Raw genomic sequence first — 14,948 nt, forward strand, 5'->3', positions numbered from 1 at the left:
TGCTCAGGGTATTTGTTATTTAGCTTCTGGGATTTTGTGGCTAAAACATTTTTTGGGGGCTTTTCTAGTTTTTTCAGGGCTTATCTATGTCAGTCTATGTGCTGCGTGTAGTCCATTCCCTGCTTCTCTTCTATCTGTAGCCTGGACAGCCTTCATTGCTCTATTTATAACATGCCATCATTTTGTCCTACGTTTTGTTGAGCTCCTCATCTGCATTCCCTTCCTCTTCGTTAAGGTCTACAAATCCCTGAAACCTATTCTTTAACTGCAGAACTAGTACTTTCTGTATTTCAGGGGATTTTAGCATGTCAATGTCATAATGTTTATGTCTCTTGTTTGGTTGACCCACACTTCCCAGTTTTAGCTTGATGGAGTGCTGTCCACAAGGTGATGGTTGCTGCCAACATTGGCATCTCTTCTCGGTTTCCCATCTGTCAGTGAGTCAGGCCATTGATCATCATATAGTCAATTGATTTCTTCTTGCTACCCTTTAGAGAACACGGCATTAGCTTGTGGATTTCACAGTGTTGAAACAGGGCTCTGCTGAAGAATCAATCATTCATATTGAAGAAATCAACAAGCCTCTGCATTTTCATTCACGGTGTCACACCCATGTCTTCCCATTACACTGTTGTTGTGTGTGATGTCTTTAGTGACTTTAGCATTCAGGCCTCCCATGATGCTAGTTAGGTCACGGTGCTCTCTTTAACTCTGCCGACAACCTAAGGTAAAATTTGTCTTTTACTTCTTCATCACTGTCACTTGCCAGAGCATAGCACTGAATCAGGGTGTTTCCCTTTCAGTTTAGCTCTCATAAATCTGCTGCTGAAGGACTTCCATTCTGTCAGGGAATGCTCCTCACTCCTGCTGTTGTCCAGCATTCCATTCAGAATACAGCAAAGTTTCTCCCAAAGCTGCCATTAGTCGTCCTGATCCCATCCATCTCCTCTCACTTTCACCCAGGATGTGTAAGATGTAGCATATAATCTCTGCTGTGACCTTAGCTAGCTTCCCTTTTGTACCTTGTCCATACTTTCCAAAAAACAAGTGTTGGCTTTCACCACTGACAGTCATACGGAGACTGACAGTCATGGACTCCTGAAGGCCATCACACATAGTAATGGTCAATTTCTCCATGCTGTTTCTATAACATTTTGGTTTTTTACAGCATAGGATAGTTAGCTCTGTGCCTAACCTGCACTGAACCCTGGAGGACTTGGGTGCATATTTTGTCCATCCCCTCCTCCACAGACCAATCCAGCATGGCTGAACCTGCCAGGCACTAAAAGTTCCACCAGCATAGACACTGACACAGACACAACCAACCAAATACTGTACTTTGCCTATATTGCATCTGTAAGGTAGGTACAACTGGGCTGCCTATCCCACTCTCTACCTGAACCCCACGCCATTGCATGGAGCAGCCACTTGCAGAAATATGCTGGGGATCCCAGCCCCTGATAGTTAGAACCAGCCAGCAGAGCAGAAGTAGAGCTGAAGTCTGTACAGCTTTCATCCTGGGAAGAGGATATTCTGTCTCTCCGCCCCATCTCTGTTTTCACACACACACCTCTCTTCTGGGAGGCAGACAAGCTTGGAAACTCACACAGGGGGCTGAGTAGGGAGCTCATCTGTTGCTGAAACCTGGCTTGGAGTGTCAGCTCCTGGGTATGGAGCCTGAACTACTTTTTGTTCAGTTACAAACATTCCAGAGTTATGGACAACCTCCATTCCCCTGGTGTCTGTAACTCCAAGGTTCTACTGTAGTATAGTGGGCCCAAAGATCAGTAGTTAAGCATATGATTTACCTCTCAAGACCTTAGCATACTGGGGCATTTTGGGAGAGGCACACTGCCCTCTCTCAGCTCCTCTGGGACAGCACAGCCAGCCCACAAATCAGAGCTATTTCATAAAAGCCACAACCCAGTTTGCTTCAGTGTAGATAGTGCACTCAGCTCTGTCTGAGAACCCAAAAGGAGACCATCTCTTTCCAAAGAGTTCACAGTCTCAGACACAAACTCAGAGTGGAGAGGTGACATTGTGAGACCCACATGAGGGAGGGAAACCTTGAACATGACTGACGGGATTCTGATAATGAAGACAGAGGCTGGCATGCTATGCGTTAGATGTGATTAATCAGCACTTGGAGCTAATGGGGTGTAGCATTCCCCTTAGCCACTGTAACTTTTAGAAACCATACTTTCAAAAAATTGCTGAGACTAAACTCCTTATAAGATTGTTACCCTACCACCAATTATTATACATGATTGTACCAGCCTCCAGTACTTTGAAAGCTCCTAACCAAGCCCTCCTCTGGCCCATCCTGACTATGCTCACTTTGGTTCCTGTGATGTCCTGCTTTGTAGCATAATGCTGGGTTTTGCAACATGGTGGCTTTCAGCACAGCAGTGGCTGCTAATAAAGAAGGTTTGTTGTTCATCTGAGAAGCACGAGGCATGTACATTGATGCCTCCTGCTGTCCAACACATTTCCATGCTGCAGAGCTTCCCGCTGGATGTGCATGGTGCATGCTCACGCTGACACACTTCTCAGCATGGGTTCTGTAATGTATGCAAAGGGGAGAGAGGCAGAAAATCTGACAGGCAGCTGCCAACATGGAAGCATTGTGAAAAATGTAATTAATCTGTATGTGGGCTTTGAGAATAGGGAAATATCCTGAGACTGCTTCACAGCCTAGGACATCTTTGAGCACAGAATTGTATCTCTCTACTATTCTTTTAGAGAGAGGCTAAGGGAGTTAGACACCAAAGTCACAGGTGTCTGACTCCTTTAAGCATGTTTGAAAATCATAGTGTTAATGTATTTTCATATTGGCAATTAGTGTATTGTTATTTGTATTACAATAGTACCCCAATTGAGATTGGGGGCACCGTTATGGAAGGCACTGTACAGCCACATGGCAAGAGACAGCTCCTTCCCTGAAGAGTTCAGGATCTAAACAGACAAGGGTGGAATGTGAAACAGAGGCACACGGACATGAAGTGACTTACCTAAAGTCACCCAGTGCCTGAAATGGGGATATTACTCAGGTTTGCTGACTCACAGTTTCCTATAGTCCAGTTCAATCAGTTCTACATAAAGGGAAAGTGTTCTGTAGTATTAACCAGATGCAAGATTGTGCAGGAGTTGTGAAGGGAAACTGTGTGATCTTTATCAACCCCCAGAAAAAAGGTACAATTGAATATTGTTACCCCTTTTGAGCTGTTAGCTAATATCCTTAGACTTGCTGGTTGTTTCCTTTAGGGAGAGAAGTTGATGAATTAGACAGGTTTATTGACAGAGTGTACACAAAGTCCTGGTTTCCCTCCACATAGGAGTAAAACAAGGAGATGCCTTATTCAGTATTCCACACCTCTTTTTCCAGCTAGCATAACAACCCCAAAATATTCTCCACAACCTTTTCTCAAGGTCATGCTACAAGTGTTATTCTGGCTGTCCTTGGTTTCTGGCTACCTTTTCTGCTTGTATGGTGTCTCTTGGCTGCTTTTTTGTCTGTCTGTCACACATTCACAAATGCACATACTGGTCTCTCTCTCACACAAAAATTCACACTGCATGCTCTCTCTCTCTCCCTCTCTCTCTCACACACTCCACCAAAAGAATTTCCATCTTTTCTTGCATTTGCATTTGGTCTCCAGTGATACCCCTCCACCTACAGACTCAGTTTCTGACTGGCCTTACATGTGATATAAGTGGATCTGGTTAGTGGATCTAATTATTTGAACAATTATCTCACTTCAAACAGGATTTATCCTGAGTGAAAGGCAGCTTTTACATCTACCAGTTTCAGAGAGAGTTCATGCAACTCCTTGCATGATGATACTGCATATCATCATCGTGCGGAAAATAGGTATAGAATGAAACAGCAGTTGGAAATACTAGGGGCTATATTGTTGTGGATTGTCATAGTCCTAACCTGGGTACCACACAGAAAGGACCTAATGACAGTTCTTGTATCACTCTTACAAGTGTAACCTCCTCTTTCCTCCCTGGGTAACTCAGGAGCAGGCAATGCTCACACGTGTGCCTGGTTGCCTGATGATTTTAACATAAAAGGAGATCCTGAGTACCCCAGTGGCACTGTTGTTTAGTTGGGGGATTCTCTATCCACCCTCTGGCTGCAGTCCCTTGCTCTTAAAAGAATATACAATGGTGGTGCCTCCACCTGGCTGGCCCGCTACACTCTTAATGGTATGCCTTGGGAGCCTCCAGGAATAAAATTATTCCAGTAATAATCTGGATCTAACTCTGAAACAACAATTATAAATAATATACATCTAACTGAGTAAACTAGAATTAACACACCTTTACTTAACAGCTTAAAGAAACAGGGTTTAACACATTAAAAGTGAATACAATCAATTAATGAAATACACAGAAATAAAGGGAATTTATCTAATTGGCATTTACCCTGCCAACATGTATCCCACCCCAGAGTGTGCAATCCTCTGATTCAGAGTCCCAGACACTTGCTTGCATGGGTGCTTGAAGGTCTGCAGCTGTAGTGGAGACAGCACTGTGCAGGTTGTGTGTGTGTCAGTCCAGTCAAGCAGCCAGCTGCACAATCTCTCTGCCACTGGAGCAGGCCCCACCAAATGCCAGCAGCTCTGCAGGCCCAGGAAAAGAGTTCACGAGGCCCAAAGTGGCACACTGACAGTGTGGATGCCATGGTGCAGGCGGAGCCACAGGGAGTGGGACCAGGGAAGGAACTGCCCCCATCCCCTCCATCCTGCTGCAGTGGCAAAACCAGGAAGCTCCCCTTCCAGCCCCACCTGCCCGCAAGCTCCAGGTGAGTTTTGCTCAAGTCATAGGAGCTGAGCCAGCCCAGCCCAGCCCAGACTCGCTCACCTGGGCTGGGTTGGGCAGGAGAGGGCCAGGAGCAGCAGATAGATGGGGAGGCATGTCCCAGGCTGTGGAAGCAGACCCCAAGCCTGGGTCCCCACTGGGCAGCATCGGAGCAGCTGAGTCCAATCACCGCTGCTACTGTAGGAGCTAGTACCCGTATCCACAAGACTTACTGTCCTATCAAGGAAAGCTATCAGATTGGTTTGACATGATTTGTTCTTTACAAATCCATGCTGGCTGTTCCCTATCATCTTGCCACCTTCCAAGTGTTTACAGATGATTTCCTTAATTACTTGCTCCATTATCTTCCCTGGCACAGAAGTTAAACTAGTTGGTCTGTAGTTTCCTGGGTTGTTCTTATTTTCCTTTTTATAAATGGGCACTATATTTGCCCTTTTCCAGTCTTCTGGAATCTCTCCTGTCTCCCATGATTTTCCAAAGAAGATTGCTAGAGGCTCAGATACCTCCTCTATTAGCCTCTTGAGTATTCTAGGATTCATTTCATCAGGCCCTGGTGACTTGCAGGCATCCAACTTTTCTAGGTGATTTTTAACTTGTTCTTTTTTTATTTTATCTTCTAAACCTACCCCCTTCCCACTAGCATTCATTATGTTAGGCATTCCTTCAGACTTCTCGGTGAAGACTGAAACAAAGTAGTCATGAAGCATCTGTGCCATTTCCGTTTCCTGTTACTGTTTCTCCCTCCTCACTGACCAGTGGGCCTACCCTGTCCTTGGTCTTCCTCTTGCTTCTAATGTATTTATAAAAAGTCTTCGTTTCCCTTTATTCCCGTAGCTAGTTTGAGCTCATTTTGTGCCTTTGCCTTTCTAATCTTGCCCCTACATTCCTGTGTTGTTTGCCTTCATTCATCCTTTGTAATTTGTCCTACTTCCTATTTTTTATAGGACTCCATTTTTAGATCATGCAAGATCTTGTGGTTAAGCACTTAATGCAACTGTGCCTGGCCCTTCTGCTGGGGGCAAGTAGAGGAGACACTTCAGTGATGAATGAGCTGGGAAGAGACTACTGCTAACCCTCCCAGATGCAGACAGACCAGGATCTTGGGTTGACAAATCCTTGATGTGAAATATTATGAGTTTACTCTGATTGTGGATGGTAGTGCATTATTAATGGCTGCCTCTTGACCTGCCTTTGTCTAGCAGATCTAACATGACTCCAAGGCACAGTTCATGCAATTCTAAAGAATATCATTTATCACCTCATCTTTTTTGCCAATATATCTGACAAAGCACCATGAGACCCACTGAGCCTCTATTGAGTGAAAAATGTAATAAAACTTAGCATTTATTCAGTGCTTTTCATCTTTGCAGTGCTTTATAAATATTAACTGAGTTATCCTTCTACTAATGTAGTACAATACCTGTTAAACCACTCTGGTTAAGATACTAGTTTCAGGTGATCTTGAGTCAGTTGCCAGCTCTACTACACATTTTCTGTGTGACCTTGGGAAAGTCACTTAATCTTTCTCTGTTCCTGAAATCTCCATGAGCAAACTGGGAAAAACACTCTCTCCCCACCACCTTCTTTTTTCTCCTATATTGACTGTAGACTATCAAGATAAAGGATTGTAGATAATTTAGACTATACTACCAGGTTATTTTGAAATAATAACTCCCAAAATAACTATTTCAAAATAAGCTTATTCCTCTTCACATAAGCAAGAGTTATTATTTTGAAATAACAGGCTTGGTGGTGTGGAGGCTCACCTTGTTATAGTTATTTCAAAATATTCCCCGGTGTACAAACATCCTTCGTCTTTTAGAACATGTTGGAAACCTGAAATGTTTCCCATTAGAAATACTGAATGAAAAATATTTGATAATTGTTCAGCTGAAAAAGATCATTTTTTCTGCCTAATGTTTTGAATTTGTTTGAAAAAAACTGAATCAGTATTTCTAAATAAGATAACATTTTATTTTCATTTGGGGCTTTTTTGGTTAAAAAAAGCCCCAAATGACATTTTAAGATAAAATGAAAAAGAAATGTTTCATTTAACAATGTTGATTAGAAATGAAAGCTTTCGTTTTGATATTTGTCAGGAAAAATGGATTTTTTTGTTGTTGAAAGGGACATTGTTCCAGATTTTTTTCTCAACGGAATGTTCATTTTTGACAGGAAAAAAATATCCGCACAAAATATTTTGACTATATAAAGTGCCTCGTAAAATGGGTCATGAATTCAATTCACATCTCTAGATATTATTTTAATAAAAATAATAAAAAAATAAGGTAAAGACCACAAAGCTAGAATGAGATTGCACCTGCATGGACCTCTCCTATAGTCATAACATTGCAGAATCAAGACCAACAAGGATCCAGAACTGGACCTCAGAAATTCTCGTTTCCAGTCTTGTGTTGAGATTGTGCCTCTCTCCAGCATTTAACTCTGAATAAACCTTTTTAAAATAGGCTGTCCCCTGTTGGACTTGCAATTTAGTACTTCATAGATAACGAATAGGAATGGACAACTTTAGCTCATTACATGTTGGGTGTGCTGGAGGATGAGAAGTTCCACAGAGACCTATAGCTCCAGCCTGCCAGTTCAGCAGCCATACAGAATGGGCTCCTAAAGCACTTTGGTTTGGAAAGGAGAAGAATAGGACAGCTGGCATTGCTGGATAGCATTGACCTGGCATAATAGTGGAGTCCTTATAGGGCTCAGAGATAACAGATAGGGAGGTGCCCACTGTACCTGTTTGGAAGAATATCAGTGGCCTCATCTTATAGTGTGTCCTCTCTCTAATGCCCTGGGGTGGTTGTATGATTAATTTTATATCCTGGGTGGTAGAATGCTCACACACTCGCATGCACATCGCAGTGTGATGCTGGTTCCTAAAGCAAGAATCTAGTACTAGATGGCAGCTAGCAAAAGATCATTATAGAGCCAACAGCAATGTTACAATATGGATGCACATGTATTTATTGTTTATACTGATATGTAACTGCAATATCAGTAATGTGCCAGTTAAGTTCTGAGACCATCATTGAGCTTAGTGAAATCCAAAAATGTATCCAATTGCTAGGACCTCAGTTTGATGTGACTGTACTAAATTTTATTATTATTTATGAGGCTTTGGTGCTGTTAATGATGGCTTGGCTGAATAGGTGTATCCAATCGGTGCTGTAAACAGGCTGAAAACAAATCTAAGAAAGGTGTTGAAAGGGCTCATCAGGAAATGTTATTTTTATAGTGAAAAATTTCAAATAACCCCTTTTGTAGGTATCACCAAAATATATGTATGCATTTTTAGGGGGAAGAAAAGGGGAAGGAGGCTGCTGAAAACCCAAACCCAGAAATTTGCAGGTTTTGGGCTATCAAATAATTGAGGTTCTGAAATCTTCAGTTTTTAATTAAAAAAAAAGGAAAGGTTTTGATAAAAATGGAAACTTGTTAAAATATCTGTTAAAAAAGCAATTTTCTGGTTTGGGGAAAAAATCCAAACCAAAATCCAGCTCTGTTTGTGAACACCAAGTTCCAGGGCCTTCTGCTCATTATCCATTCCTACCACCTGACAGCTATGCCAAATGAGGTTTCTCCTTTGCTACCATTTCAAGAAACGATCAAAGCCCTGATGAGTTATGTTGAAGCTTGCTTTGTGCTTATGACTTATACCAACAAAATCCTGTGGTCTAAGACCAATTCTGAAACTTCATTTCTAAGACTGGATGCTTTGTTTGAATCATCCTCATAATATCAATAATTGTTATGAACCATGTTTGTTACCGTAGTGCCTAAGGATCAATGAAAAGTGAAGACCTTGAGGGTAGGCAGTGCATAGAGCCAGATTAGTAATGAGTCTTGGTCCTGAAAAGCTTACACTCTGAATAGACCAAGAAGCCACAGGGAGGGAGAAGGAATCGAAGACACAAGTAGAGCAGCAAATACCAAGTTCCATGGTGTTTTTTGTGAGGAGGAATGTTAAATGGGATAAATTAAGTGGAAAGACAAAGTTATAGATGGGGTGAGAGGGACAGAGCAGGACAGTCATGGAATGGGAGGAAGGATGGTAATGGGGGTGAAAGTAATTGCCAGGATTTACTGGTACTCTGAGGTGAAGAGACTGTGTGAGAGGGAGCAGGACAGGGTTGAAGCAAACAGCCAATCAGCACAGCAGAGAAAATGTCTACTCAGAACTGTAGAAAATACGCTGGTGATCAGAAGGCCTGGGCTTAAGCTGCTTCTGCAGCTGCTCCTAACAACTTATGTCTCTGGCTGGTTCCTTCCTTCTCCCTTTGTGTTGACTATTGAGTGTAACTGAATAGAGAACATATTTGCAATTAACAGGACTGCTTTGCAAAGCTAAAATCCCTCAGAGTTGCTGAATGTAGTATTCACTGAATATTTTCAGGCAGCTTTGGGTACAATATTTTTCATGGAATCATAGACATGTAGGACAGGAAGGCACCTTAATAGTCCTGCATGGAGGGCAGACTAAATTTTATCTAGACAACCCTAGACCTACTTCTAAAAACCTCCAATGATGGAAATTTCAAAGCCTCCCTAGGTGATTTGTATGGAAGACCATCCCTAGTGCTTGTCAGAGAATTTCATCCCTGCCTCTCAAGATGCCACCCACACTGAGGTGTTGAACGTTTCATGGCAAAAGTTCAAACTCCAGAGCATCACAGCTGCCACCAGGTGCAGCTGGAGTCAAGTACAATGGACAGTATTCATGAATTAATCTACTTAGGCTTCAAGCAGAGTTCAAATTGTTGCAGCAAACTGGATGTCCTTTGAGGAACAGAGCTCATCACCTCCTCTGTGAAGTCCAGATCTCATTTATGGATGCATAAGCCTGTTTGTGCTGAGAGGTTTTATCAAACTTGTATTGTGATATGTGTCAGAAACCTACGTTCTTTTACAAGCAGATTTAGAGTGTCCAGTGGTATTCCAGGGCACTATCAGAGGCAAATTCTGAAAACGAAGTGGCTTGGCTTTGTGTGATATGTCACAATCTCACGGAGATCTGGACAAAATCACACAGCATACCTTGCTGTCAAACTCTACTAACATGTGAAGAGATGCATGCCATGACCCTACCTGTTGCTATTTGCAAGGCCACCTCAGAGATTTGTGGAGTCACAGAATTGAGCCAGTACTGAGTACTTCACTACACAGCACCATCAACCATGATTATTTTGGCTGGTGCAATGATATGCAGTATTTCTATAGAGTGCTCCCAGGCAGAATTCACCCCTTGCAGTGGGCGAAGGCAACACTTCAGTCCCACCGAGTGCAAAGCAATATGTGTTTGATAATGCCTAGAGTGTGTTGGTAGACTCCACTCACACTTGTGCTAGAGCAGAGCAACCATGCATAGCCTGCTGTGTGTCATGTGCCTCCATGAAAATCAATTAAAAACCATCTATTACCCTACTTCTATGGCACCCATAACCATAATAGTTGAACACTTCATGATCATCATTAGTGTACTTGACCTCATGAGATCTCTGTGCGACAGAGACACGGAAGACACAGCTACTCAGAGGTAGACAGACACCTAAAGTGTCATTTATTTCAATGGAAGCTAGGCACCCGAGTGACTTATCTAAGTTGCACAGGGAATCTGGTGGAGTGGGCAATTAGACCTGACTCTCCTGAGACCAAGGCTGTTACCCAAAGCACTGGACTATCCCTCCTCTCTGGGAAAAAAAAAGTAAAGGTTCTCTGTTTCTATGAGGTCTGAAGGTCTACAGCAGAGGACTATATATAACTACTTGCAATACAGGCTTTTTTAAAGCCTGCTATAGGCCACCACCTCAGTGGTTTCTTGATGTTTACTAAGTACTCCAGTGGGTAGGATACTCCTACTGAAGTCCTTTGGCAGAGATGATGACAAATAGAAACCAAGAGACCCAACAGTCTAATGGCAATTAGAGTTCTAAAGCATCCTGGCTGAAGCACAAAAGTTAAGGCTGAGACAAAACTTTTCCCACTGATGCAATTATTGTTCTCTTTCTACACTATTCTTTGAATGCCTGCCTGCCTCTCAGAAAGCAATCCTCCACAGCCCTTAGACTATGTAGGAGAAAACAGTTTATTAAATGTACTGTACTTACCTATCAGTCACCTACTTATTAACTGCAACTAAAAGCATGATTAATCTGTCATGGATAAGGCTGTTAAGTAACCCTAATCATGTTAATGGATTTTTGTCACTTCTGCAAAAGGCAGCATCATTATCAATAGCTGCAAGAGACAGTAGCATTTATTCTGCTGCAGATAGCTTGAAGTTGCAGCATTGCTTTTGCATTGTCTTCGCAGTTGTGCTCAGTGATTTACTTCATCAATACCAATACGTTTCAATCACGTTTTCTTTGCAAAGTTTATCTTAGAAAATAGATAATTACCTCAGTTTCAGAACGCGCTTCCAGAGGCTCATAATAACTAGAGAGGAAATTCAGTGAGAGGGCCTATGTAACATGTCATTTAAACTAAATTAATGTAAAGCTCAGTTATATATGTCTGAAAATATTGTAAATTTAAGTAATCCAAAGTTTGATACTAACGTGAAAAGACATTTTAAATACACAAAATAGATCAATTTTACAAGAAAAAGTCAAACATACCTGTCAACGAAGGCATGGTGAAGGATAAAAATAGGATCATTAGCAGATCCTTGTACCTGGGACATTGAGCCATTCATATAGATGTGAAGTGCATTATGTAAACTGCTTTGAGACATGTTCGCAATTCCAGTCTGTGGATTGGCAAAGCCTAAACATGAAGAGGAAATCATACATTGATATGAAGATGTGCATAATCATTCTTTCACTAAAACTGAAGTTCAAAGTACCTACTAATTATAGTTCATTTATGTTCAGCTCTTTAGTACAATACTAAGATAAATGTTTAAAGAAAGAGCACTAGTATCCTTGAAGGCACACCATAGACGACATTAGGAGAAACTAAATTAAAATTACTGCTATAAAACTAAAGCAACATGGCACTACATGAACTACTCAATTGATTTATGTTTTTAATTCTTTGTCTAATGTTTCTGGGTGTTAAAAAAAAAGCATTCTAAAACCCCAATCCTGCAAATATGTATGCATGTGAGTAACTTTATTCATACATAAAGAGAAACTATCTGGGCCCAAACCTACTAAGAGAATTATTTAACTAACTTACTGTATCTCTGACAAATACCAGATAACTAATGGAGCAGTAGAAGTCTGCAAAAAGTAAGTGAAAATAGAATGATCCTGCCAATTACTAGTCCATAAATTAAAACAGCCTGTTGTGTCTTGTGATATACAAGCTCTTTGGAGCTGGGGTCATTGTTTTATCATGTGTGCACTATGCTGAGCACTTTTCCCTAACAAGGGCCTTTAGGAGCCACCAAACTTCAAAAAATAATAGCAAAAGGACAGAACAAGTAATTGGCCTAATCATTCCCTTCCACAGTAACAAACCTACAGGACAGGGCTCTGGGGACAGAAATCTCTTTGGGTATGTCTACACTACAGAGTTAGTTTGAACTAACGGATGTTAGTTCGAACTAACTTTCATAGGCGCTACACTAGCGCTCCGCTAGTTCGAACTTAATTCGAACTAGCGGAGCATTTAGTTCGAACTAGGTAATCCTCATTTTACGAGGATTAAGCCTAGTTCGAACTAGCTAGTTCGAATTAAGGGGTGTGTAGCTCCTTAATTTGAACTAGTGGGAGGCTAGCCCTCCCCAGGTTTCCCTGGTGGCCACTCTGGCCAACACCAGGGAAACTCTATTGCCCCCCTCTCGGCCCCGGACCCCTTAAACGGGCACGGGCTGGCTACGGTGCCCGTGCCAGGTGCAAGCCTGCCAGCACCCAGACCCTGCACCTGGCACGGATTGAGCCAGCCACCCGATGCCCCCCAGCCCTCCCCCTGTTCCCGGGACCAGGCTGGCGGCTCCCGGGAGCTTGCCCGGGACCGCAAGAGGCGGGCACCCGCCTGGGCTAGTGCGGACATCGTGGACTTTGTCCACGATCTCTGCACTAGGCACAGGAAAGTGGCCGTCAAGGGCAGGAGAGCTGCCAGCCTGGCCACCCAGGAGCAGGTGTGCATGAAAATCAAGGGGGTCCACTGAGACCCCTAACCCTGAGCCCTGAGCTTACAATGGCCGTCCTGGGTCAGACCAAAGGTCCATCTAGCCCAGTAGCCTGTCTGCTGACAGCGGCCAACCCTAGGGACCTTGGAGGGGATGGACCGAAGACAGTGACCAAGCCATTTGTCTCGTGCCATCCCTGTCCAGCCTTCCACAAATCTTGGGCAGGGACACCACTCCTACCCCGTGGCTAATAGCACTCCATGGACCCAACCTCCATGACTTGATCTCACGTCCCTTTAAACTCTGTTCCAGTTCTAGCCTTCACAGCCTCCTGCAGCAAGGAGTTCCACAGGTTGATTCTTTGCTTTGTGAAGAACAACTTTCTGTTACTAGTTTGAAGCCTGCTACCCATTCCTTTCCTTTGGTGTCCTCTAGTCCTTCTTTGTGGGAACTACTGAAGAACTTTTCTGTATGCACCCTCTCCACCCAACTCCTGCTTTTAGAGACCTCTATCCTGTCCCCCCTCCGTCTCCTCTTTTCTAAGCTGAAAAGTCCCAGTCTCTTTAGCCTCTCTTCATATGGGACCTGTTACCAACCCCTGATCATTGTAGTTGCCCTCCCCTCTCCCAACCTCTCTCGTCCCCTCTCCCACCTCCTTTTCCCAGTCTCCCCCAGTTTTGTTCAATAAAGACAGATTCCATTTTTGAACACAATTGTCCTTTATTTTGTACATCAAGAAAAGGGGCTAGGGAAGGGTAAGTGGAAGGAGCTGAGGGAGGAATGGGGTACAAGCCCCCGATGGGGAGTACTGGGCTGGCTCTGCGGGCTTCTGGGGGTGGAAGCTCTCCTGCAGCCCCCCAATTGCCCCCTCTCCCCAGATGGCAGCCTGCGGCAAGTGCAGCCGGTCTGATGGCCGAGTGCTGTGATGTGCCCAGTGTGGGCACTCCGGGCACTCCAAGCCAGGACTGCTTTGCAAGCGGGGCACCCCTGAGAACTGTCTGTCCGGGGTGGGGGTCGGGATCCTTTAAGCACAGCCCTCGGCTAGCCTGAGACAGCATCTCCACGCTCTAAGTCCTCCTCTGATGCCCTGCCGGCACTGCTTCCGGCCATCCTTAACCCCGGTTCAGGGTCCACTTAATGTGGACATGCTAATTCGAATTAGCAAAACGCTAATTTGAACTAGTTTTTAGTTCTAGACGCGTTAGTTTGAATTAGCTTAGTTAGTTCGAATTAGCGCTGTAGTGTAGACATACCCTCCGAGAGTTAAAGTGGGGAATGGACTTTGTGAAAATGCCCATCTCAAAATTGCGCAAGAGCTCATTTAAAATATGGACGCTTCACAGGTTTTTGCGCAAAATCTTTGTAGTGTAGGCGTAGCCTAAGGGCCAGGTGTCCCCATACTTAGTCTGGCCCTGGTAGCTCTTGGTGGTCCCTTCTGGACTTAAATTCTATGAGTTGGCAGAAACTTTGTATCTTTGTCCAAAAAGTACCTTGCATGCTTTGAGAACAGCATGAGTCGTAATATCTCATTATGCAAGAGCATGTTATTATATCATGAAGCAGTGAAGTCACTGGGGAAGGAGACTGCCACTGGCCCCTGAGGGCTATCTGACAGAGGTTAGGAAGGTAGCAAGCTGGATCCTGAACTCAAAAAGGTTGAGAGAGACTAATCTAGTGTGTAGCACCCTAGCCAGGGATTTTGGAGACCTGAGTTCTACTCCCAGCATTGGAATCAACCTTTCTTTGTGGTCATTTCACCCAGCTGTCTTTGTGTTGTGCTTATATAATAAGATCTTTTGGGGGTCAAAGACTGTTTCTTACTATGTCAATGTGCGAGTCCTAGCTTAACAGTTCTAGATAAGCATCATGGTGAAAAATGGGCACATGTTAACACTCTATTTTACATCTGAACAGTCTGGACACTGCAGAGGAGGAGTGGAATTATCTAAGGTGGGATCTAGGGAAATAATTAGTAATCAAATACATACAGGGGAAATTTAGACCAGGAAAAGCTTCCCTATTGAAAACTCGA

At 43.4% G+C, this 14,948-nt stretch overlaps 1 protein-coding gene across 1 annotated transcript in view; it reads right to left on the reverse strand.

The window, feature by feature from the left end:
• TYR (tyrosinase) overlaps positions 1 to 14,948 on the reverse strand; it is an 82,404-nt gene that overhangs the window by 39,488 nt on the left and 27,968 nt on the right. Inside the window, exon 3 of the mRNA XM_006118374.5 lies at positions 11,457 to 11,604. Coding sequence (XP_006118436.3) covers positions 11,457 to 11,604 — 148 coding nt within the window. The remainder of the gene's footprint in view (positions 1 to 11,456; positions 11,605 to 14,948) is intronic.

The sequence above is a fragment of the Pelodiscus sinensis genome, chromosome 1 (assembly GCF_052426305.1).
Source record: "Pelodiscus sinensis isolate ZL-2025 chromosome 1, ASM5242630v1, whole genome shotgun sequence".
Lineage (NCBI taxonomy): Eukaryota > Metazoa > Chordata > Testudines > Trionychidae > Pelodiscus > Pelodiscus sinensis.